Below are 24,517 nucleotides of genomic sequence, written 5' to 3' on the forward strand. Positions count from 1 at the left end.
GCCCCAACCCCCGGATTGGCCCTGCTCTGTGCGTAACAGGGGGTGGCACCGCAACCTCCCCATCGACCCTGCCTTGAGTGTGTGACAGGGAGCAGTGCCCCAACCCCCCAATCGGCCCTACCCTGAGCGTGACTGGGGGTGGCATCGCAACCATCGACCCGCCCTTCTCTGTGCATGACAGTGGGCGGCGCCCCAACACCCCAATCGGCCCTGCTTTGAGCCTGACCAGGGGCTGCACCTAGGGATTGGGCCTGCCCTCTGCCACCCAGGAGCAGGCCTAAGCCAGCAGGGCATTATCTCCCGAGGGGTCCCAGACTGCAAGAGAGCACAGGCCAGGCTGAGGGACCCTCCCTTCCCCCCGAGTGCCCAAATTTTTGTGCAGCGGGCCTCTAGTATATATATAATCATTATGTTATACATCTTAAACTAGTACAATGTTATGCATCAATTACATCTCAATAGAACTGGAAAAATTAAGTAGTAACTAGACAATAAAAACAAGAAATCATAGATTTCAATCTAGCATGTTGGAGCAGTGTGCTACTTTAAGAATAATGTCTAATGCTAGCAAACCCACCTGAACCATTACACTCACCCCCACTATCTTTTCTCTAGTTAGGTTCTGGCACAAGACCTTGATGTATTGTCTTGGGTACTTAATCACTACCTGAATAACCCTGATTATAAATTTGTTAACTTCTTTATCTCCCCTTACTAGAACCAACATTTTTTAGGTCAGGGGCTTCCTTTGTCTTTTTTACTGTTTGTATCCCCAGCCTCTGCAACATTGGCATTGTTAAATGAATGAGAATAAAGGGGTAGTACAGATAAGAGAGTAATTTGTTCCCAAGGTCCGTGTAAAAATCTTATCAAATTCACATAACAACACTGCTAAGTGGACATCATCATTATTTTTCTCATTTAGAAAATTAGGAAACTGAAATTCAGAAAGGTTAAAGTACTTATTCAGGTTCAACTGACTACTAAATGGCAAAAATAGCATGTTCTAACCCCAAATCCTGTACTCTTCAGGCTGCACATTGATAGATTGCAGTGACTTTGGTTTTCTATGTTACATGTTTAATCTATTCCTAAAGATCTTAAACATAAACTGGCAAAAAATGTCATTAAATTTAAAAAACACACAAATAAATGAGAGAGAGAGAGAGAGAGAGAGAGATTCCATTTCAAAATGAAATGCATTTATCAGGATGTGTAAGCAATTTAGGCACCCCAAACAATTTAGTCCAGAAAACTCTTGTTAGTCTTGTAACAATTAGAGTATTTGTACTTGTGAGTGGCATGAAGTACTTTAGCCCCTTGATTCTCAACTCTCAAAGACATTTCTTGTCACTGAGCTTAAATTCCATGTTTAGAGATAGTGTGACAGTATTTGCGATGTGGAGTTTGGCAATTTGTTTTTGTTTTATTTATCCATGCCTAACCAAAAGGAGAAACACTGGGTGTTTTCTCAAATGTCAAAACAGGTAAAAGAGAACCCTCAAGAGAAAATGGAGTGCTTTGTTGATGTGTAACTTTTTCTGCCTTTTAGATTTCAGAGAAGTTATTCATGATACTTGGGGGTGGTCCTTTTCTTCGAATTTCCACTAAAAAGTGAGAACTCAAGTGATTTTGATGCCACCTTCTGGCTACTACGAAAACTTCAGCTTAAAAAGAGCCCTTGCTGGTTTGCCTCAGTGGATAGAGCTTAGGCCTGCGGACTGAAGGGTCCTGGGTTTTGATTCTGGTCAAGGGCACATGCCCAGGTTGTGGGCTCGATCCCCAGTAGGGGGCTTGCAGATGGCAGTTGATCAATGGTTCTCATTGAGAGAGATTGGTGTTTCTATCTCTCTCTCTTTCTCCCTTCCTCCCTGGAATAATAATAAGGAAAAAAAAAGGTTGTGTTAAAACAACTTTGAACATGTTCTGAAGCAGTCCAATTACCCAATCTGCGGTCTTCATATAGGGAAACAGGAAAGATGAAGAGGGCAAAGGTCTTCCATATAAGTTTTGTATCGTTTTGGCATCTAAGTGGAGCAACATGTCCACTCTTACTAAAGAAAGAAGAACCAGGTCTCTCGTGTAAATTTGCTCTACTGCTGTGTCAGTTTTCCAGAGAGGCCTCTGTTCTATGGGGTGAGGGGGGAGGGGGTGACAGCTGTTCTGGCTGCCAGATTTCAGGAACTAGAGGGTTGCTGCCTGTCAGACATGTCAGACATCGGCTCTCAAAATGCCACAATATGAAAGGTTGTAGGCTGCGGTGCCACATCCCACAGAAGCCCTTGTTATTCCCAGAAGTTTAATTCAACAAAAGAGGCCTCTACTTTGGCCTGTTAATTTATTTATTTATTTATTTATTTATTTATTTATTTATTTATTTACGTACTTACTTACTTACTTATTGTCTGGATGCTGGAATTCTTAGTGCACATGTATGGGAGAAGCATAGAGGTGCTGATTTGCACTATAGATCTGTATATAAACTTTCCGTTAATCTTCTCGTTTTTGGCCACATTTCTATAATTCTGAGTCCAATATATCTCATTATTTCTAACAGGCAAAATAACGTCCCACCCTTTTTGTAGCCTCTCTGGTGCATCCATCACTCCACACACTCCCATATGCTTTTCATCTTCCCCAAATTGTTGAACTCTCCTGTATAATTGTGAACAGACCCCATTCTCCGCACCCTTACCTGGAATGGTGAGGGGTTTTTTTCCTGTTTTTACTTTTATGCTTTTATTTTCATGAGTCTTGGGAAAGAAGGAAGATGGGCATAAGTGCATGGACGATCATTTTAAGTGAGTAGTTTGCAGTTGCTTCTATTTTGCTGTTTCTTCTTTTTTAAAAATATATTTTTATTGATTTCAGAGAGATAGAAAGATCAATGATGAGTGAGAATCATTGATTGGTTGCCTCCTACACACCCCACACTGGGTATAGAGCCCGCAACCTGGGCATGTGTCTGACTGGGAATTGAACCATGACCTCCAGGTTCATAGGTCGATGCTCAAACCCTTTAATTTGTGCTGTTTCTTGGTGGAAATATAATTCAAGTTAAATGCTGAGTGGCTTCCTCAGTCACTCCCACAGAATTGCTCAGCTGCAACCATCACCATATACTTTGTACCTAAGCAATCAGAGATCCACTGACATTTAAGGCTACCAATAAGGCTACAATAGAACAACTACAAATTTGTTCTGAAAAAGTAAAGATTTTAAGATTTTGAAAAACACTTATCATGGAATTTGTCTCATGCATTCTATTACATTTGGTAATTACATAGAATGGGCTAAGTGCTAGGCTAAGTGTTAACAAAGTAGAAGAATAAAGATGAATAAGGTATAAACCTTTCCCTGGAGGATAGCACAATCCAGTGAATAGCTTGAGTTTATGTAGCATTTTGCAGGTTATAAATCAATTTTACCTATGGGGTCTCTTGACGCTTACTGATTTACCATTCACAGTTATAACTACTCCTGAGAGACTCCAGTGATCCATGCCATGCATTAATTTATTCATTTGCTGAGGTACAAATTGGAGACACATGCACCACGAGGCTGTGTGGGTGATATAGCTGCTCAGTGGTGGAAGAGCCCAGCTGACTCTGTGGAGTCCTGAGCAGCCTTGTGTGTGTCGTGCATGAATTTATAACCCGGTCTTGAGCCATCTGAACTCGATGGGATTACGAATAAGAAATGTGTTTATCTTCCCCCGTCATTGCGTTTAACAATGTCCTTTCACATCTCACTTTTCACTCTGGTATCTCAGGTGCTTTCCCGACACTCTGTTGTTAAAAAGTTCAATGTAGTCTCATGTACAATGTGAATCTCAGATCTTCCACTCCTCCAGCTCAGGTTTTAACTCTGCAAGGGAACTTAAAGTGGAAAGAGGGCCTGGTCTACTATTTCCCTTCTCTTCCCTCTCTTCTGGTTCTAGCTCTTTCTTTGTGTTGTGCGGGGTGGAAGAAGAAGGAGTGTCTGTCACTTTTTTGGTCACTGTCCTAGTCCCATATGGTGTTGCTACTGCTACTAAGATACAACTAACTAGCCATCACACATTCTCTTTGAGGTAAGCGCCCAATGCCTGGCTCTCTCATGGTGTCCAAGTGGACATTCTCTGGAGAAGTCCTCACTGAATAGTTCTTTGATTTAAGAGATCAGCTTAGCTTGCCCTCCTCCCAAACCCTTTAATTTTATCGTTCATGATTCACCTCCAGTCTCTACGAGGATAATGCAAGCCCATATATTTGACTGGGCATCCTCCCATACAGGCTACTTCACACTCCCCTTTTCCTGCCCCATTGACTTTTTTCAGCTCTCTATGGTCTCTTTGGGTCTCATTTCTCACAGCTAAAATGGGCACAGAGGGCTGACTTGTAAGTCTGCAACATAAGTGGTGTTCAATTGGAAAATGAGATGCACATCTGTCCTCCCTACAGGTACCTCCGTCTCTATGAGAGAGTCTCTCAGAGCCCTCTGTAATTTGGCACTAGGAAGAAACAATCACCCCATCAAAGAGGAGAGGATGGAAAATCCTCCTAAATGTGATCATTGTATCCTTCCAACTCCACTGTCTGCAATCCACCTCCTTTCCCCCATGTTTTGCTTATGTAGATAGGAGCAGGAAGGGGGTAGAAGCAATACAAGGGTCTGGCCCACTTTTTTTTTTTTTTTTTTTTTTTGTGGAGAGCTTTCTTCGTCCTGAGATTTGGATCCTAGTTGGTAATTCTGAGTAAGTCGTAAAAGTATCATTCAACAGCCTATTATATATTTTACTAGAGGCCCGGTGCACAAAAATTTGTGCACTCGGGGGGGTGGGGGGCCCTGCCCAGCCTGTGTCCTCTTGCAGTCTGGGACCCCTCGGTAGGTAACGACCTGCTGGCTTAGGCCTGCTCCCGGGTGGCAGAGGGCAGGCCCAATCCCTAGGTGCAGCCCCTGGTGGGGCTCAGAGCAGGGCCAATTGGGGAGTTGGGGCGCCGCCCCCTGTCATACACAGAGCAGGGCGGATTGGGAGGTTGCGATGCCACCCCCTGTCACGCACAGAGCAGGGCCAATCAGGGGTTGGGGCGCTGCCCCCTGTCACGCACAGAGCAGGGCCCATCAGGGGGTTGAGGAGCTCCCCCCCTGTCATGCACAGAGCAGGGCCCATCAGGGGGTTGGGGAGCTCCCCCCCTGTCATGCACAGAGCAGGGCCAATCAGGGGGTTGGGGAGCTCCCCCCCTGTCATGCACAGAGCAGGGCCCATCAGGGGGTTGAGGAGCTCCCCCCTGTCACTCACAGAGTAGGGCCCATAGGGGAGTTGGCGCACCGCCCCCTGTCACCCACAGAGCAGGGCCGATCAGGGGGTTGGGGCACCGCCACTGTCACACTCAAGGCAGGGCCGATGGGGAGGTTATGGCTCTACCCCATCACACACAGAGCAGGGCCAGTGGGGGGTGGGGGGGTGGTTGGGGCGCTGCCCTCTATCACCCACAGAGCAGGGCCGATCAGGGGGTTGGGGCGCCGCCACTCTCACACTCAGGGCAGGGCCGATGGGGAGGTTATGGCTCTATCCCGTCACACACAGAGCAGGGCCCGTGGGGTGAGGGGGTTGGGGCGCCGCACCCTGTCACACACAGAGCCGCAGGGCGATCAGGGGGTTTGGGCGCTGCCCCCTGTCACACTGATCCCAGTGCCGGGAGGCCTCGCGGCTCCGCTGATCCCAGTGCTGGGAGGCATATTACCCTTTTACTATATAGAATAGAGGCCTGGTGCATGGGTAGGGGCCGGCTGGTTTGCCCTGAAGGGTGTCCTGGATCAGGGTGGGGGTCCCCACTGGGTTGCCTGACCAGTCTGGGTGAGGGGCTGAGGGCTGTTTTCAGGCTGGGACTGAAGCTCCCAACTGTTCCTTTTTTTCTTTTTCTTTTTTTATTCTGAGCTAGCTTTAGCTCTGAGGCTCCAGCTCTTAGGCCTCTGCTCCTGAAAGCAGGTATCTGGTTTGTTTAGGTTCTAATCGAAACTCTGTATCAACTCCAGCTCTGAGATCCCAGCTCTCTGAAAGCTGGTTTCTGGGGTTTTGTTTATCTTCTATATTTGTTACAATGTTTGAAACTGCAGGCTCAGAGGCCGGCAAGGCAGGCGGTGAACGTTGGAGTCCTCCGTCACTGAAGCAAGCAAGCGTCATGTTAGTTTCAAGCTGCCTGGCTGCTGGCCGCCATCTTGGCTGACAGTTAATTTGCATATCTCCCTGATTAGCCAATGAAAAGGGTAGCGGTTGTACGCCAATTACCATGTTTCTATTTTATTAGTGTAGATGTTATGTATGTAGTCACATTAATTAACTGGTGACTTGATAAGATACTAGGAACATTCTCAAATGTTTAGGGCTTCTCTCAAGGTGTGGTTTATATACCACCTTGATCTGAACCTACTGGGGAAACAGATCTGAATTCCTGGGATGCATACCCAGAGATCTGGGCTCTCAAGGTTTGAGAAGGAGTCAGGAATCATGATTTTCAACAAACACCCCAGGTTTTACTGATGCATAGTCAAGTTGGACAAGCTCTTGTCCTGAGTTCTCTACACATTATTTTGTGTCCTGCCAACACCACTGTGAATTAGATAAGGCTGGTGTTATTCCACTATACTGCTGAGGAAGTTGAGATTCGAAAGAGAACCATGATGCCCTGGCCAGTGTGGCGCAGTTGGTTGAGCATGGTCCCATGCTCCGAGAGGGTCACCGGTTCTATTCCTGGTCAGGGCCCATACTGAGTTGCAGGCTCAATCCCCAGTAGGGGGCTTGCAGGAGGCAGTAAATTGATGTTTCTCTTTCTCTCTTTCCTTCCCCTTCCTCTCTCTCTAAAATCAAATAAAAAACATATTAGAGAGAGAGAGAGAGAGAGAGAGAGAGAGAGAGAACGAGAGAACCATGGCTTGCCAAATGGCAGAATAATGCTTCACTCAGTGCTAGTGATAATGACTATCAACCTGTCCTATCACTCTGCCACTGACCATAATTTTTAACACAAAGGAAATGTTACTCTATTTATATATCTTTTTTTAAGATTACCAAAGTAATACATGGTTTATTTTAGGAGATCCATAAAAGTATAAAAATTAACAAAGCAAATATAATTTCACAATTCAGATATAATTTGTTTCTGCATATCATGTTATACCTATTTTTTCAAAATGAAAATAAAGTCATATCTTAATACTCTTTAGAACATGATTTCTAAAATTAATATATTGGGAATTTCTCCATCCATGGAATATTTTCTTCAACATTATATATAGTGACAATGAGTCTTCCATTTTATGGATGTAGAATTTTTTATTTAACCAATCCCCTATTGATAGGTGTTTTGATTATTTCAACATTTTACATTACCAATGTTGCTTTAAATGTTAGGCAGTTTAAAAGGAAATTGGAGATTGTATTGCAGCTATCTAGAGAAAATGAAGTCAATTTTAAAGGTCATATTAAATTAAAAGTGTACAGAGTCTGAAGTGATATGGAACATTTCCATAGTCACTAGAAAGATTATTTTATGTTGTTGTTTTTTTTAATTTATCATTAATGTTTAAAGTAATACAGATGATGTTGTTTTTTTTTAACAGGAACAAGAGCATTTTGTTTTATTTTAACCTGTTAAGCTGTACCAGTCCCTCCGTGATGATAAACCTACAGTGCCCTACTACACAGGTAAGGAAAAAGAAAAGAAAAGAAAAGCCTCGTTGGTATTGTAAGCAATTTTGACCATTCTTGGATGAAAGAATTCAGAAATTTCATTTGAGTTTTCTGTGTATGTCATGATGAATGTATGGAAAGTGGAAAGACATGAATATGAGCTTATGTTTGTTCATATGCAATCAAAATGAAGCAAGGATTAATCACTTTAGTATTGCCAAAGAACCTCGGTGATTGTCTTGTCCAACCACCTATTTTTTTTTTTATTGCTTAAAGTATTACAAAGGGTATTACATATGTGTCCATTTTATCCCCCCGCCCTAGACAGTCCCCCTGCCTCCCCTATCCCCCAGTGTCTTATGTCAATTGGTTATGCTTATATGCATGCATACAAGTCCTTTAGTTGATCTCTTACCCCCCTACCTCCTGCCCCCCAACCCTCCCCGGCCTTCCCGCTGCAGTTTGACAATCTGTTTGAGGCAGCTCTGCCTCTGTATCTATTATTGTTCAAAAGTTTATAATGGTCTCTATTATCCATGAATGAGTGAGATCATGTGGTATGTTTCCTTCATTGACTGGCTTATTTCACTTAGCATAATGCTCTCCAGTCCCATCCATGACGTTGCAAATGGTAAGAGTTCCTTCCTTTTTAGAGCAGCATAGTATTCCATCATGTAGATGTACCACAGTTTTCTAATCCATTCATCTACTGATGGACACTTAGGCTGTTTCCAGATCTTAGCTATGGTGAATTGTGCTGCTATGAACATAGGGGTGCATATATCTTTTCTGATTGGTGTTTCTGGTTTCTTGGGATATATTCCTAGAAGTGGGATCACAGGGTCAAATGGGAGTTCCATGTTCAGTTTTTTAAGGAAACTCCGTACTGTCTTCCATAGTGGCTGCACCAGTCTGCATTCCCACCAGCAGGGCACGAGTGTTCCTTTTTCTCCACATCCTCTCCAGCACTTGTCGTTTGTTGATTTGTTGATGATAGCCAGTCTGACAGGTGTGAGATGGTACCTCATTGTTGTTTTGATTTGCATCTCTGAGATGATTAGTGACTTTGAGCATGTTTTCATATGTCTCTTGGCTTTCTGAATGTCCTCTTTTGAAAGGTGTCTATTTAGGTCCTTTGCCCATTTTTTGATTGGATTGTTTATCTTCCTTTTGTTAAGTTGTATGAGTTCCCTATAGATTTTGGAGATTAGGCCCTTATCAGATATGACATTGGCGAATATGTTTTCCCACACAGTGGGTTTTCTCGTTGTTTTGTTGATGGTTTCTTTTGCTGTGCAGAAGCTTTTTATTTTGATGTAGTCCCATTTGCTCATTTTCTCTTTAGTTTCAAGTGCCCTAGGAGCTGTATCAGTGAAGAAATTGCTTCGGCATATGTCTGAGATTTTGTTGCCTTTGGGTTCTTCTAGAATTTTTATGGTTTCCTGTCGTACATTTAAGTCCTTTATCCATTTTGAGTTTATTTTTGTGTATGGTGTAAGTTGGTGGTCTAGTTTCATTTTCTTGCATGTATCTGTCCAATTTTCCCAACACCATTTATTGAAGAGACTATCTTGGCTCCATTGTATATTCTTGCCTCCTTTGTCAAATATTAATTGAGCATATTGGTTTGGGCCGATTTCTGGGCTCTCTATTCTATTCCATTGATCTATATGCCTATTCTTGTGCCAGTACCAGGCAGTTTTGAGAACAGTGGCTTTGTAATACAACTTGATATCTGGTATTGAGATCCCACCTACTTTGTTCTTTTTCAGGATTGCTGCAGCTATTCGGGGTCTTTTTTTATTCCAGATGAATTTTTGGAGAGTTTGTTCTAGATCTCTGAAGTATGCCGTTGGTATTTTAATGAGAAATGCGTTGAATTTATAGATTGCTCTGGGTAGTATGGACATTTTAATGATGTTGATTCTACCAATCCATGAACACGGTATGTTCTTCCATCTGTTTATGTCTTCCTCTATATCTTTTTTCAACGTCCTGTTGTTTTCTGAGTAGAGGTCTTTTACCTCTTTAGTTAAGATTATTCCTAGGTAGCTTAGTTTTTTTGGTGCGATGGTAAACGGGATTGTTTTTATAATCTCTCTTTCTGAAAGTTCACTATTGGTGTATAGAAATGCCTCAGATTTCTTGGGGTTAATTTTGTATCCTGCTACATTGCCAAATTCATGTATTAAGTCTAGTAGCTTTTTGATGGAGTCTCTAGGGTTTTGTATGTATAATATCAGGTCGTCTGCAAATAAGGACAGTTTTACTTCCTCTTTTCCAATTTGAATGCCTTTTATTTCTTCTTCTTGCCGAATTGCAATGGCTAACACTTCCAGTACTATGTTGAACAGGAGTGGTCAGAGGGGGCATCCCTGTCTTGTTCCTGTTCTTAGGGGAAATGGTGTAAGTTTTTGTCCATTGAGTATGATGTTGGCTGTGGGCCTGTCATATATGGCTTTTATTATGTTGAGGTATGATCCTTCTGCTCCCACCTTGCTGAGAGTTTTTATCAAAAATGGGTGTTGAATTTTGTCAAATGCTTTTTCTGCATCAATTGATATGACCATGTGGTTTTTTTCTTTCAATTTGTTTATGTGATGTATCACGTTTATTGATTTGCGGATATTGTACCATCCTTGCATCCCTGGGATAAATCCTACTTGGTCATGGTGTATGATCTTTCTGATGTACTGCTGAATCCGATTTGCTAAGATTTTGTTGAGGATTTTGGCATCTATGTTCATGAGGGATATTGGCCTGTAATTCTCTTTCATTGTGTTGTCTTTACCTGGTTTTGGTATTAGGGTGATGCTGGCTTCATAGAATGAGCTTGGAAGTGTTCCTTCCTCTTGAATTTTTTGTAGTAGTCTGAGGAGGATAGGTTTTAGTTCTTCCTTGAATGTTTGGTAAAACTCCCCTGTGAAGCCGTCTGGTCCTTGGCTTTTGTTTGCTGGAAGCTTTTTGATGACTGCTTCAATTTCTTCCATAGTTATTGGCCTGTTGAGATTTTTAGATTCTTCCTGATTGAGTTTTGGAATGTTGTATTTTTCTAGGAATTTGTCCATTTCCTCCAGGTTGTCTAGTTTGCTGGAGTAGAGCTGTCCATAGTATTTTTTAACAATCATTTGTATTTCTCTGGGGTCTGTTGTTATTTCGCCTCTATCGTTTCTGATTTTGTTTATTTGGGTCCTCTCTCTTTGCTTCTTGGTGAGTCTGGCTAGAGGTTTGTCAATCTTGTTTATCCTTTCGAAGAACCAGCTCTTGGTTTCATTGATTTTCTGTATTATTTTTTTGGTCTCTATGTTATTTATTTCTGCTCTAATCTTTATTATCTCCTTCCTTCTGCTCACTCTGGGGTTTTCTTGTTGCTCTCTTTCTAATTCTTTGAGTTGTAGAGTTAGCTGATTTACTACCATTTTTTCTTGTTTTTTGAGATAGGCCTGTAGAGCTATAAACTTCCCTCTCAGGACTGCTTTCATTGTGTCCCATAGGTTTTGGATTGTTGTGTTTTCATTGTCATTAGTTTCCAGGATGTTTTGAATTTCTTCTTTGATTTCATTGGTAACCCAATCAATATTTAATAGCATGCTATTCAGCTTCCAGGTGTTTGAGTATTTTGGGTTGTTTTTATTGTAGTTTATTTCTAATATTATGCCATCGTGGTCTGCGAAGACGCTTTTTATGATTTCAATCTTCTTGAATTTGGGGATACTTTGCTTGTGACCCAATATATGGTCTATTTTTGAATATGTGTCATGAGCACTTGAGTAGAATGTATATTCCGTGGCACTGGGGTGAAGTGTTCTGAAGATGTCTATTAAGTCCATCTGATCTAGTGAGTCATTTAGGATTGCTGTTTCTTTGCTGATTGTTTGTCTAGAGGACTTATCCAGTGATGACAGTGGTGTATTAAAGTCCCCTACTATGATTGTATTGTTGTCAATCTCTCCTTTGATATCTTCCAGAAGATTTTTTACGTATTTGGGTGCTCCTGCCTTGGGTGCATATATGTTTATCAGGGTTATATCTTCTTGTTGTATTGATCCTTTTAGTATTATGAAGTGGCCTTCCGTATCTCTTGTTATGGCCTTCACTTTGAGGTCTATTTTGTCCGATATAAGTATTGCTACCCCAGCTTTCTTTTCTTTTCCATTAGCCTGAAAGATATTTTTCCATCCCTTCACTTTCAGTCTGTGTGAGTCCTTTCTAATGAAGTGGGTCTCTTGTAGACAGCAAATGTATGGGTCATGATTTTTTATCCATTCAGCCACTCAATATCTTTTGGTTGGAGCATTTAGCCCGTTTACATTTAAAGTTATTATTGAAAGGTACTTGTTTGCAGCCATTTCTTTTTTGTGTGTGGCTGTTTTCTTTCTGGGACTTTTATTTCTTCTTTTTACACCAGTCCCTTTAGCATTTCTTGCATTGCTGGCTTGGTGGTGATAAACTCCCTTAGCCTTTTTTTTGTCTATGAAGCTTCTTATTTCCCCTTCAATTTTGAATGATAGCCTTGCTGGATAGAGTATTCTTGGATTCAGTCCTTTGCTTTGCATCACTTTGTAAATTTCCGTCCATTCTTTTCTGGCCTGATGTGTTTCTGTTGAGAAATCATTTGATAATCTAATGGGAGATCCCTTGTATGTAACTTTCCGTCTCTCTCTTGCAGCCTGTAAGATTCTCTCTTTGTCCTGAATATTTGCCATGGTAATTATGATGTGTCTTGGTGTGGGTCTTTTCGGGTTCACCTTGCTTGGGACTCTCTGGGCTTGTGTGACTTTTTTCTTCCCCACCTCAGGGAAGTTTTCTGATATTATTTCTTCCAATAGGTTTTCTAATCCTTGTTCCTCTTTCTGTTGTTCTGGCACCCCTATTATTCGTATGTTGTTTCGTTTCATGTTGTCCCAAAGCTCCCTTAGGCTCTCCTCCTGTCTTTTAATTTTTTTCTCCAACTGAAGTACAGTTTGGGTGTGTTTTGCTTCCCTGTCTTCTAATTCACTAATTTGGTCTTCCGCTTCTCCTAGTCTACTGTTGATACTTTCAATGGTGTTCTTTATTGCAGCTATATCGCACTTCATTTCTTCTTGGGTCTTACTTAAGTTCTCGATTTTTTCATCTGTTTCTTCTTGCTTCTTGGATAAGTTGTCGATTTTTTCCTCCATCCGGTGTATGCACTCTAGGACCCTTATTCTGAATTCTTTTTCTGTCATGTTGTATGCCTCTGTATCACTTAGCTGCTTTTCTGGTGAGTCCTCCTTTTCTTTCCTTTGGGTATTTCTTTGTCTACCCATGTTTGATCTCACTGACGTATATAGATATTGAGTCGTTCAGTGGCTGCTCCCTAGGTGGCAGTGGCTCCTCGGGCTGTGGTTGCTCCTTGGGCGGTTGTGGTAGCAGCTGCTCCTCTGTTGGTAGCGGGTCTTCTGATGGGTGCTGTTCACAGCTGTTGTGGCTCTTCTGGCTGGTGGAGGAAGGCTTCACCCACAGCAGCTGTTCCTCAGACAGAGCGTGTGGAGATCAGGAGGCTGCTGTTGCTTGCATCTGCTGCGTTGATTTAAAGGCACAAAATACAACACAACAAGGCACAACGTACCAGGCACTGAACACAAATGAATTACGGTATTAATAACCCCAAATAAAGATGGCCACCCGAGCTAAGAGAGTTGGGGGGTAAGGAAGAAAGAAGAGAAAAAGATAGAGAGAAAAACAGAAAAAAGAGAAAAAAAAAGAAGAAAAAGAAAAAAAAGAAAAATAGAATGAAGTAGAAGAGGGGAGGAGACTATTCATATGAGGAGAAAACTCCGATAGAACCGCCACTAATCCCAACAAATTCCAGCAACAGATCCCTGGAGTGAATACAAACTACAAACAGCCAATAATATCAAGTGAGGCAAGGGAAAGCAGAAGCACAAAAATAACTGGCTGGGGGGGGCGGGGGATGGGAGACAGAAAAAGAAAAAGAAAAAGCAGAACAACCTCACAAACAATCCTTAAAGAAAAGAAAAGAAAAAAAAACCAATATACTCAACAATCGAGCAAGCAACAACAGAACAATAGAGAAAAGGAGAGAATAAAAAATTTGGATAGTGAAGAAAGATAAGGGAGAGGTGGATAAGGATTTAGAGCAGGTGATTGGAAAAGGGATATATAAGTAGGGTGAAATTTAGACAGGGCGTATGAAGAATAGGGAAAATCTAAAGCAGGAATAGGGTAAGAGAAACAGGACAGCAAAAGGGGAAAAGTGGGGAAGAGAGTTTTAGCACAGCAGCACAATTGAGGTAGAGGAAAATGATGCTAAAGGAACGATGAAAATAGAATGGAGAACCTTAGTCCCAAAATAAAATAAAGAGAAAATAAAATGACACTTTAAAAAAAAAATGGTAAAATGGCAGCAGTAATAATACTGGTTAAAAATAAAAATGTAGTAATTAAAAGGGTAAAATCAGGTGATGAAAAAAGAAAATAAATGGTTTCTTAGTTAAAAGGTGAAACAATAATTAAAAAAAATAATTAAAAAAAAATGGGCTGTAATGAAGGTGCTTCAGATCTTCTGCTCCTCTTTTTGGCACACCAGGTATTCAGGAGAATGTTGAATTTCCCTCTGATACACTGTTCCTCCGTGTTATAAGCCACAGTCCTGATTTTAAGGCAGGCTACATTGGTTTCCCAGACAGCCCTTATCTGTATTTACAGAAGAGTCAGTTCGTGGCTCTGCCTCTGGGTGGCAGTGCGTCAGGATTGACCTCTGAGGGTATAGGACCTCTCTGACCAGGTGTTCTCTATTGTACCGGAAGCTGGTTTGGAATGTCTTCCACCCAGAGCTGGTTTCCCAGTAGTCGCTCCCCACTCTGTTTCCCAGGCTCCCCCAAAACAGCCTTCCCTTACAAGCTCTGTGACTGACCCCAACTGGGTAGTCCCTTGCACTGGGTTCAACAATCAAACGCACAGATTTAAGAGCCTGGGAAGTTGTGCGAACTCACAACGCTTCACCTTCCAAATCTGCGCGAAGTCTCTGCGCGCGCTCTGGCTCCTGGCACCGAGTAGCCGGCAAACTGGCGTAATCTGAGGCTGCCCGTTTGTGTCCCGTCCAACTGTGGGCTTATTTATAGCGTTCCCTTCTGCCAGCAGCCCTGGGGGTGCCCTTCCACACTCGTGGGTCACGCTGCCTCCAATGGCCGCGGTCTTTGTGGGGCGCAGAGCCCCCACCCCCCTGCGCGTGTGCCACTCTCCAACCTAAACTGCAAACCGCACCTTTGGGGAAAGTCTAACCTTTCTGTGGGGAGAAGCAGAGTTCCTCTGAGTTCACGTAGTCGCGCTGCTTGAGAGCCGTTGTTGCGGAGTTAGTAGCTGGTCTCTGGATGCCGGCGACAGTCACCCAAGATGGCATGGTCTCCGCGGCTGTGCCGGCGCACCTGGAGAGGTTTCAGCCTCAGCCTCTAACCGTCCCCTTTATCTAGGATTTCTCTGTCTTTCCTGGCTGCAGATTGTCTCAGCTGAATCTCCTCTGCTTATCCGGGCTGTATGCTACCCGTTTCAGCTGCCCGCCCTTATCTGCTCCGGGACAAGGCACGGACACGTCTGTCTAAACCTCCGCCATTTTCTTCCTCCAGCCAACCACCTATTTTTAAAAATATATTTTTATTGATTTCAAAGATAAAGGGAGAGAGAGAGAGAGAAAGAGAGAGAGAGAGGAACATAAATGATGAAAAAGAATAATTGAATCATTGATAAGCTGCCTGCTACACACCGAACACTGGGGATGGAGCCCGCAACCCAGGCATGTGCCCTGACTGGGAATTGAACCATTACCTCCTGTTTCACAGGTTGATGCTCAACCACTGAGCTACATCAGCCAGGCCACCTATTTTTACAAATGAACAAACTACAGCCCAGAGAAGTGGAGGTATTTTTCTCCAGATTAGTATTACAAAGAGTAAAGCTAGGAACTGTAAGTAGTAAACCTCAGTTTTTCATTGACTTAATGAAATCAAGTTTCTTTTTAGCCATGGAACAGAATAAGACTTAGTGTCCAATGGGGATTCTTCTCTAGCCTTCTTTCATCTAATGGCTCTACCATTCCCTAAGTCCTCAGCATCTGCATCCAGCTGCCAGAAGGAAACAGAGAGGATGAATAAAGCACCCCTGCTCTTAAATGCCTTGGATCAGAAGTGTCACACAATGCATTTCTACTCATATGCCATCAACCCATTAGTTTTATATGTTCACATCTGATTCAAGAAGAAAGGATTCAAGCAAGGTAGTTGTGGGCCGAACAGCCTTCTCTGTGCCATGAAACAAGAGGCTCACATTTCAATGAGCAGTTAGTTGTGTCTTCATAGTTAAACCCTCTGTCCTCCAAGAGTCCCATATAGCACTGTCTTTAACCCAAAGTCCAGGATCTATGGGTGATGCAGGTCTCAACACTTAATGCACAATGGGTTTGGGACTAAGAAAATTAGAGTACAAACTCTCATCAGAAAGGAAGGAATGATAAATACACTGGTGCATGGCAGTAGGGAAGAGTCCTTTATTCGACGTGAATTGTGTTCTTTGAGAGGAGCTCCCTAATCCACTGCATCCAATTATCCCTGGCTGGAAGGTTGTTTCCTGTTCATTAGCCTCCAGGCCACACCATTGCCCAGCACTGGAAATATGCTCTCTTGAGGACCATATAGCTTTGAAGCTCTTTTCCTATTGTGCAAGTTTTAGTACCTCAAACATTATTTTAACAGTCAAAGGCCTTTTTAGGTTGGCTTGTGAATTCATTGGCAGTACAACTGCCTCAAGAACTTAGTAGCTACTGATTTCCGTCTTTTTGGCTCCATGTGCCAGGAAACCACACCCAGAGAGAGATCTTTCCTAGAATCTGTTTGTTGATTTGCTTTCTTTCTTTCTTCCTCATCTCTGTCAAAGACTTTTGATATCTTATTTCCTGCTGAAACTGAAACCAACTTGGTATATTGGCATCTTAGTTCTGTGCCCACCTCTGCCACAGATCTTGTTTTGCATTAAGAGCCACCCACTACCAAGGTCAAATCCTTGATCTTGTCAGTACCGATAATTACCACCCTTTGTCATAACTACTTCAAACATCCCACAGTCTGATCATGTCAGTCTCTCTAACATTTTAATGATTCTTCTACCTCATCAGGACCTACTAACCACTGATCCTGACCCCTCCAAAGTGTCCTTCAGTTCCCTCATGCTTTCATCTCCCTCTTTACTTGACTTACATTCCATGGTCCCTCTTTAAAATCACTCCCTATGGAAACCCTCAATTTCTTTGTCCCCCTCACCTCATTGTACTTCCCTGACAAAACCTCATCCCAGGCTAAATGCAGCTCACACACAAAAGTCCTTTAAATTCAGGATGACTAACCTCAAGTGGGCTCTCATTGCTGTGCCACAACCGCACTATAGACCCCTGTCCATTTGCTAGCCTACTGTGGTAGAAACACTCTCACACCTTTTCCTCTCACCTCCAAGATCTCCTTCCCAATATCCATGGCAGCCTCTGACTTTGCCTCCTATTTAACTGAGAAAGTATAAACATTCAGAAGACAACTTTTTTAAAAGATATATTTTATTGATTTTTTACAGAGAGGAAGGGAGAGGGATAGAGAGTTAGAAACATCGATGAGAGAGAAACATTGATCAGCTGCCTCCTGCACACTCCCCACTGGGTATGTGCCTGCAACCAAGGTACATGCCCTTGACCGGAATCAAACCTGGGACCCTTGAGTCCACAGGCCGACGCTGTATCCACTGAGCCAAACCGGTTAGGGCCAGAATTCAACTTTTAAAAGCTCCCACACTGACATCCACTTGTGCCTTCAATCTTGTCTCACATACTCAAACACACCACTCTAGAAATTTCCTATTTTTTTCTTTTTATTACCATTTTCCTTCTCTACTAAATCATCCCAATCCTTCTCCAGCAACTTCTCTGTATCTTTGTGCCCCTCCCCCATTTTTTTTGTGAAACTGTTCAAAAGTATATGCCTAAATCCTTCTCATTCTCATTCAGGCTTTTACTGCTACTCCAATCTCTTCCAATTGATACCATTTACTTCCATATTATTAAACCAGTGGTCAATTCTCAATCCACACTTACTTGACCTAACAGCATTCTTTAATCAATCCCTCTTCCTTAAAATGCTTGCTTAGTTCATTTGGCTTCCAGTGTACAACATTTTCTAATATTTCCTCCCAACTCTCTGGTTACTCCCTTATCAGTCTCCTTTGCTGGTTTCTGTTCATCTTTCCAACATCTTCTAAGCATTGGAGTTCCCTCCTCCACCAAACTCATTCTTCTGTGAAATCTACATTTACTCCTCTGGTGGTCTCATCTAGTCTTGTGTTTTCACACCCTCTATATGCTGCCTTCCCTAATTTATATCTCCAAATAAGTCTGCTGCCTTAAGTCTAGATCTTTATATCCAGCCACTAAAGCAATGTCTCTACATGGATATTTAGTTGGCATGTCAAATTAACATGTGCAAAACTCAATTCCTAATTTTTTTCATCCCTACAATTGTTTCTCAGCACCAATAATTTTTCCTATTTCAAGTAAGGACATCTCTGAAAACCATGAAATGGAATACTTTTTTATTCCACTTTCTCTCACCCTCATGTTTGAGCTGCCAGCTAATTCCTCTGGTTCCATTGAAAATATACTCTGGACCACACTACTTTTCACCACCTCTTCTTTTTTTTCAAGGGTTTCATACTTTTTTTATGGTTCTAGATAAGTTCAGTGACCTCCTGACTGGTCTCTCTACCTCTATCCTTGCCCCAAAACCCCAACCCCTTACAGTATTTTTTCCACCCAGCAGCCAGTGTGTTCCTGTTATAAATATAAATCACATGTCTCTCCTTTGTTCACCACCAACTCCACAGCTTCCCAAGTTACTCAGATTAAAAGCCAAAATTCTAACAATGGCCTACAAGACCCTTTATTGGCTGCCTGGCTCTCCGGCTGCACAGGCTGTACTCTCCCTCTGATCCCTGCTCTGGGATCATACTGGCCATCTGTTGTCTTCAAAGGATCCAGGAAAACGCCTGCCTCAGAGCCTTAGATTTTGCTGCTCTCCCTGCCTACAGTGCTCTGTCTTCAGGTGCCTACGGCATGACTACTAGTCTTCTTCAAGTCTTTCTTCAAATGTTACCTTTTTAGTGAGGCCTTCCTTGACTACCTATCAAAATGGGAATCCCACCCAGCAAACATTCACCTTCCAGCCTCCTTTCTAGTTTTATTTTTTTCCATAGCGTTTATTACTATCTTTTAACAAACAGTTTTACTAATTTGTTGTTATCTGACTCCCCCTACTAAAAGGTAAACTCCTTGGGGGCAATAATTTTTATCTGCTTTGTTCATTATTATATCCCCAGTGCCTAGAACAGGCTCAGAATAGATTATCAGTAAATCTTTGTTGAATGAATGAAGGAATTAATATCCTTCTACTCCCAGTCTAGGCATTTTTCTGTTATAATATACAAATCTATCATTCCAATGATGAAACAAAAAATAAATCCTTGTACATTATGCTTGTTTATAGTTTCGTAAATTATTTACTAGATTATTATTTCTTCATAGCTAATGCAGTGGTTTAACCTTCAACGTAACTCTCTCTTTCACTCACCAAATTATAATTTGTATTATAATGCTAAAACCTAAATGAATTGAAGATGTAGTAAGTTACTGATGAAGAACTACTACATTCATAGTGCCCCTTTGTGGTTACTCAAAAGAATCAGAACTGAATCAGAATATAATTTAACTGCCAATAATTCAGACTTACTTTTAGTCTGCCAGGCAGTAGTTTATCTATTGATCCAAGCCATATTTTTATGTATTTTGTTGTTTGTTAACTGTCAGCATGGTCCAGACATGTTTCAAAAGCATTTAAAGGACAGAGTGTGATCAATTATGATGCTCAGCCTCAATGTGACCTTCATTTTTGGCTAATTACATGTTGATTGCTACAGTACCCTCTTTAAAGTGAACGAATTGGTCTGATAGAAATAGAGAGTAAAGAGCAGTTGCTATATTGTTTTTTAACAGCTCATTTTGTGTCTGGGATGAAATTTGATGTGCTTCTCTTTAACAAACCACTTTTATACCATTTAATTACTCTCTTTTATGTGTTTCATACACAGGACTTTTATCTATGTAAAAGTATACATCATATGTGTATCTGTTTATAAATATACAAATCATCATGGTCCCAAGTCAGTAATTCTTACCATCATTTAAAGCCTGAGAAAGCATTAGTACTTTGAGTATTCACTTTTATAAATCCATTTAAATATATCCACTAGGGAACTAGTTTAGTATCCTTTCAAAGTCATTTAGTAAATTATCAAAGTAAAAATTTCTGTTAGGTGACTCCTAATATGTTAATAATTTATTCAGTTTAGCTGTAATCAGAGTGAGCTTTTGACATTTGCATTAATATAAACCTTGCCTTCTTCCAAGAAAAAAAGTGAGCATAATAGATGTTGTGAATGTCCCTAAATGGTTCTTTAATTTTTGTAAAGATACTTGTGAAACTTCTGATAATCCCTCAGAGGTGTATGAGTTTGTGTATGTGATTGTATGTGTGTGTACACATGTGTGTATGAGAGACTGAGAAAGAGAAAATACATATGGAGATGTGAATATGGAGATGGGTTGTTAAAGCTTCTAGAATGAATTAGACTGCTGCTACTACAAAACAATATCAACTATGAGATTTTAGGTGTTCATTTAGTTATCCACCTACTATCTTATCTTTGGGGCCAACACCAAATGGCCTGTGTACGGCAGAAACATGGCCCAAAGCTGAGAAGATGTGAGCTCAGCAGCAGTGTTTCTACCTAACTGCCATTGGAAGATGAACTAGCATCTGCCAGTAAGAATAGTTAGCAAAGTGTACAGGCCGGAGATGGAGCAAGTCACAAGGAGGAACTGAAGGTGAAGGAGAGAATGTGCAAGAATTGACTTCAGCTCTCATGACTTAATATGATTTCTTTCTTCCTTTCTTTCTCTTTCTTCCTTTCTTCCTTCCTTCCTTTCTTTCTTTCTTTCTTTCTTTCTTTCTTTCTTTCTTTCTTTCTTTCTTTCTTTCTTTCATCCTTCCTTCCTTCCTTCCTTCCTTCCTTCCTTCCTTCCTTCCTTCCTTCCTTCCTTCCTTCCTTCCATTCTTTTTTACAAAGAAAAACAAAACCAATAGAGTGCATCTTTTGTAATTCTAGTTTCTCTCTGTGGAGTTACTAATTGGATTTCAGTCACTCCACGATGGCTCTGCAGACTAGCACAGGGATCTGGCTTGGCATTAATAGGTCCCCAAAGTTTATTAACATGAAATAATTGCATTGGTGACCTCTCTCCCCACATGTGACTAGTGTTGCTAAAAGACTATAATAACAATTGATTGCCACGAATAGCCCAAATTTTGTTAGTTTCTAATAGTAACAAAACCTCAATTATGTTTTGAAAATTCAGTGGCACTGATAGTTATTAGTAGCATAAGTTATCAATTTTTGGAGCATTTTTAATCATCATTTTATTCAAATATAGGAAAGGTAGCAAGTTTCAACCCTGAAAATGTATACACTACACAGGAAAAATTGCCAAAATCTGAATAAGTTTAATGGATTGTTACAATCAATTTCCTGGTGGTGATATTCTACTATAGTTATGCAAATTATTACCATTGGGCAAAACTGGGTGAAAAGTATGTGGACTCTGTTGTTTCTCAGGGCCGCATGTAGATCTACAATTATCTGAAAATCAGAAGTTAAAAATAAGTCCATCATTGACAGCATCTTATTGTTTTAACAGAACATCAATGGGCAAGGAGTAGAGATTAACAATCAGTATATGAAATTTCATTTTTTACAATATGATTAGAAAGTTAATTTAGTTTCTTATATGGAAAATGGTGCTTGCTCTTAATCATGGCGGGTACTTTAGAAGTCTAACCTTATAGATACATCCTTGGTTTGTTTAGCTTGATTCACTTCCCACCATTGTGTTCCTTTTCTTCATAGATCTGTGTCTCCAAGTGCCCAGAAAAATTTTTAACCTATTTAGAAATGCAACTTCCATTCAAAAGAGACAAACACTCTTGGGAATATTATAGCCAGTTCTGCAAGTCCCCTATTTTTCATTCTGCAAAGGTATGTATGTTCAAGTTTATAAATTTAGAAAAGAATTTAACTTTTATTTCAGTATCAGGTGTAGCATGAACATTTGTAACTGGATGAGCTCTCAAATCTAGGAAATGATTACTAAAGGTACCATTCCATTAAAACATGTGTACACATGCACGTATACATAGAAAAACACACATATCATTTATAGCATATTTTGTAGGCTTGCATATATTTTATTTGCAAGATATAAGTCTGGAAAGTTAGCTTCAACTTTTCCCTGACACCAATAAATTCTCTCTTGGATGGAAGTTTTAGCTGTCAAGAGCTAAGAGTTAATGTCATTGGCAGTTAACATTTTATCAATCCGTTGATGAAGCCCCATGGTTAATTAATAACATGTAGAATTTTACTTCCAACTCCAGTTTCATAATTATTCATTTTTTAAAAATCCCCCAACCCTACCTAGGTTTATGATTTATAAGGGAATTTGAAAGCTTATTTAGTATTAATGGCTTCCAAACTAGAGAAGATATTGATTTTCCAGAAGAAAATTTAAAGATTAGAGGCTCAGTATGTGACTCATACATACTTTCTTTTTAAAAAAAAATACTTTTTTTTTTTTATTTCAGAGAGGAAGGGAGAGGGAGAGAGATATGGAAACATCAATAATGAGAAAGAGAATCATTGATCGCGGGCCTGCCTCCTGCACATCCCCTCCTGAGGATCAAGCCCACAACCCAAGCATGTGCTCTGACCAGGAATTGTACCTTGACTTTCTGGTTCATAGGTCAACGCTCAACCACTGAGCAACACTGGCTGGGCTCTTTTTAATTTTTTTTTTTAAGAGTTACATACTTTCAAAGTTGTGCCTTGCTTTCAGAGGGTCTGGTTTTATTATTGTTGATTCAATTGAATTTCAGTTAGGGCATTTAAGAGCATTTCTCAACCAAGTATATGAGTGTGATAATCTCACTATTACTTTTATTAGGGGAGTAATTTGGAATAATGAGATTATTATGCAACTTAACTTTTAATGGACAAGAGTTCTACATTGAGAGTAAAAGTTGTCATCACATAGCCTTTGAAATGTTAACATACTCTTCCTTCCATTTTAGTCTCTCTCAGAAATAGTAATGGATGATGAATGTCCAGCAGCGATTTTCCCAAGCAAACCTTGTAAGTGGTTATTATTTTACCATAGAAATACAGAATCTATGAAGAAGTTACTTAATTCACTCCCTCATTTCACAATGGGAGAAAATGAGGTCAGTAATATTACTAAGACTGGCTCAAGACCCCAGAGTTAATTAGGAAGGAAGCTAAAGGTAACACTCATTCTCCTGACACTAGCCAGGGCTATTTCCACTGGAGTTGTGTGAGTTTGGGGGTTTTGCTGCATAAACATCCACATATAAAAAAGATTGAAAATTGATTTTTGAAAGCCCAATCATATTGATTATCTGGTACTCTATCAACACACATAAGCACATACAGAAACAGACACTTACCGAATACTGACCCCTGAATTCAGTCAAAATGTTTGTTCAGAAATTGCTTTGGGAGTGATGGACAGACATATACTTTTCTTTATAATTTGAAATTTGAAATATTTATATGTCTCCTGATTAAATCAACATTTCATATCTTTAAAATTGATAAACTTTATTTAACTCTGTTTAGAAGAAGATGAAATAATCACTTATTTTTCTTTCTTACTGATATAATTCTAATTATAGAGAAAAATCATTACATAAAGGTGTTCATCACAATGTTATCCAAAAGGACCCCCTCAAAAAAAGAAAAAGAAAAAGGAAATACTCTAATGCCCAAGAGTAAGAGAATGCTCAAATAATTGATGAAATGTTTATTAAATGAAATATTTTAGAATTATTAAATATAAGTATTATGTAAAATTATAATGTTAAATGAAATACAAAATTCTAAATGAATTAGAATGAAAAACATGTGTAAATTAAAATAAAGAAAAATTATTCAAAGCAAAAGATTGGAAAGGAATATGCCAATATATTAAGTGGTTGTTTTGGAGTGGCAAAACACTGGGCATTTTCTGTTTTCTTTTTCTCCATTTTTTTTACAGTGAGTATATGTTTCTTTTAACATGAAAGAAACTTAATTCAGCAGGGTTGAGTAGAAAGTCCGGTAAAAATTGAAGTAGCTACCACCAAACACAATGTGTCATAGGCTCCCATCACTCTTTGCTTGGTCATTAATGACTCAAGCAAAGATAAATTTCCCAAGCAGCTGCATTTTACCAGGAAGCAAGTGCGCATTTTCCCAAACAATTTTATTTTACTTAGGCAGCAAGTGTCTGTAGCAAAATATAGTACAAATTTTTATGCAAAAAGGTAAAAATGAGTCATTAGTCACTGAAGATATAATAGGTATAAAAGTATAAGACATAGTCCCTGCCCTTACAGGTGCAATTTGGTTAAATCTCACAATATAAAATGTACAACGGTGATACATAAATGAATAAGACATAGTCCCTGCCCTTACAGGTGCAATTTGGTTAAATCTCACAATATAAAATGTACAACGGTGATACATAAATGAATAAGATATAGTCCCTGCCAGTCTAGTGAAGGGGACATTAAGGTAAATATTGCAATCAATGTGTATTCCCCCTAGTATGGGATTAAGTATAGTTACTTAATAGAATAGTACACAGCTAATAAAATTCACTCA

At 40.4% G+C, this 24,517-nt stretch overlaps 1 protein-coding gene across 1 annotated transcript in view; it reads left to right on the forward strand.

Moving 5' to 3' along the window:
• Positions 1-24,517, forward strand: part of SLC44A5 (solute carrier family 44 member 5) — a gene marked incomplete at its 3' end in the record, with an annotated part of 308,159 nt that overhangs the window by 238,884 nt on the left and 44,758 nt on the right. The window contains exons 6-8 of the mRNA XM_081087251.1: positions 7,603-7,687; positions 21,707-21,835; positions 22,927-22,987. Of these exons, the coding sequence (XP_080943377.1) occupies positions 7,603-7,687; positions 21,707-21,835; positions 22,927-22,987 (275 nt within the window). The remainder of the gene's footprint in view (positions 1-7,602; positions 7,688-21,706; positions 21,836-22,926; positions 22,988-24,517) is intronic.

This window comes from Myotis nattereri, assembly GCF_964212035.1.
Source record: "Myotis nattereri genome assembly, chromosome: 3".
Classification (NCBI taxonomy): domain Eukaryota; kingdom Metazoa; phylum Chordata; class Mammalia; order Chiroptera; family Vespertilionidae; genus Myotis; species Myotis nattereri.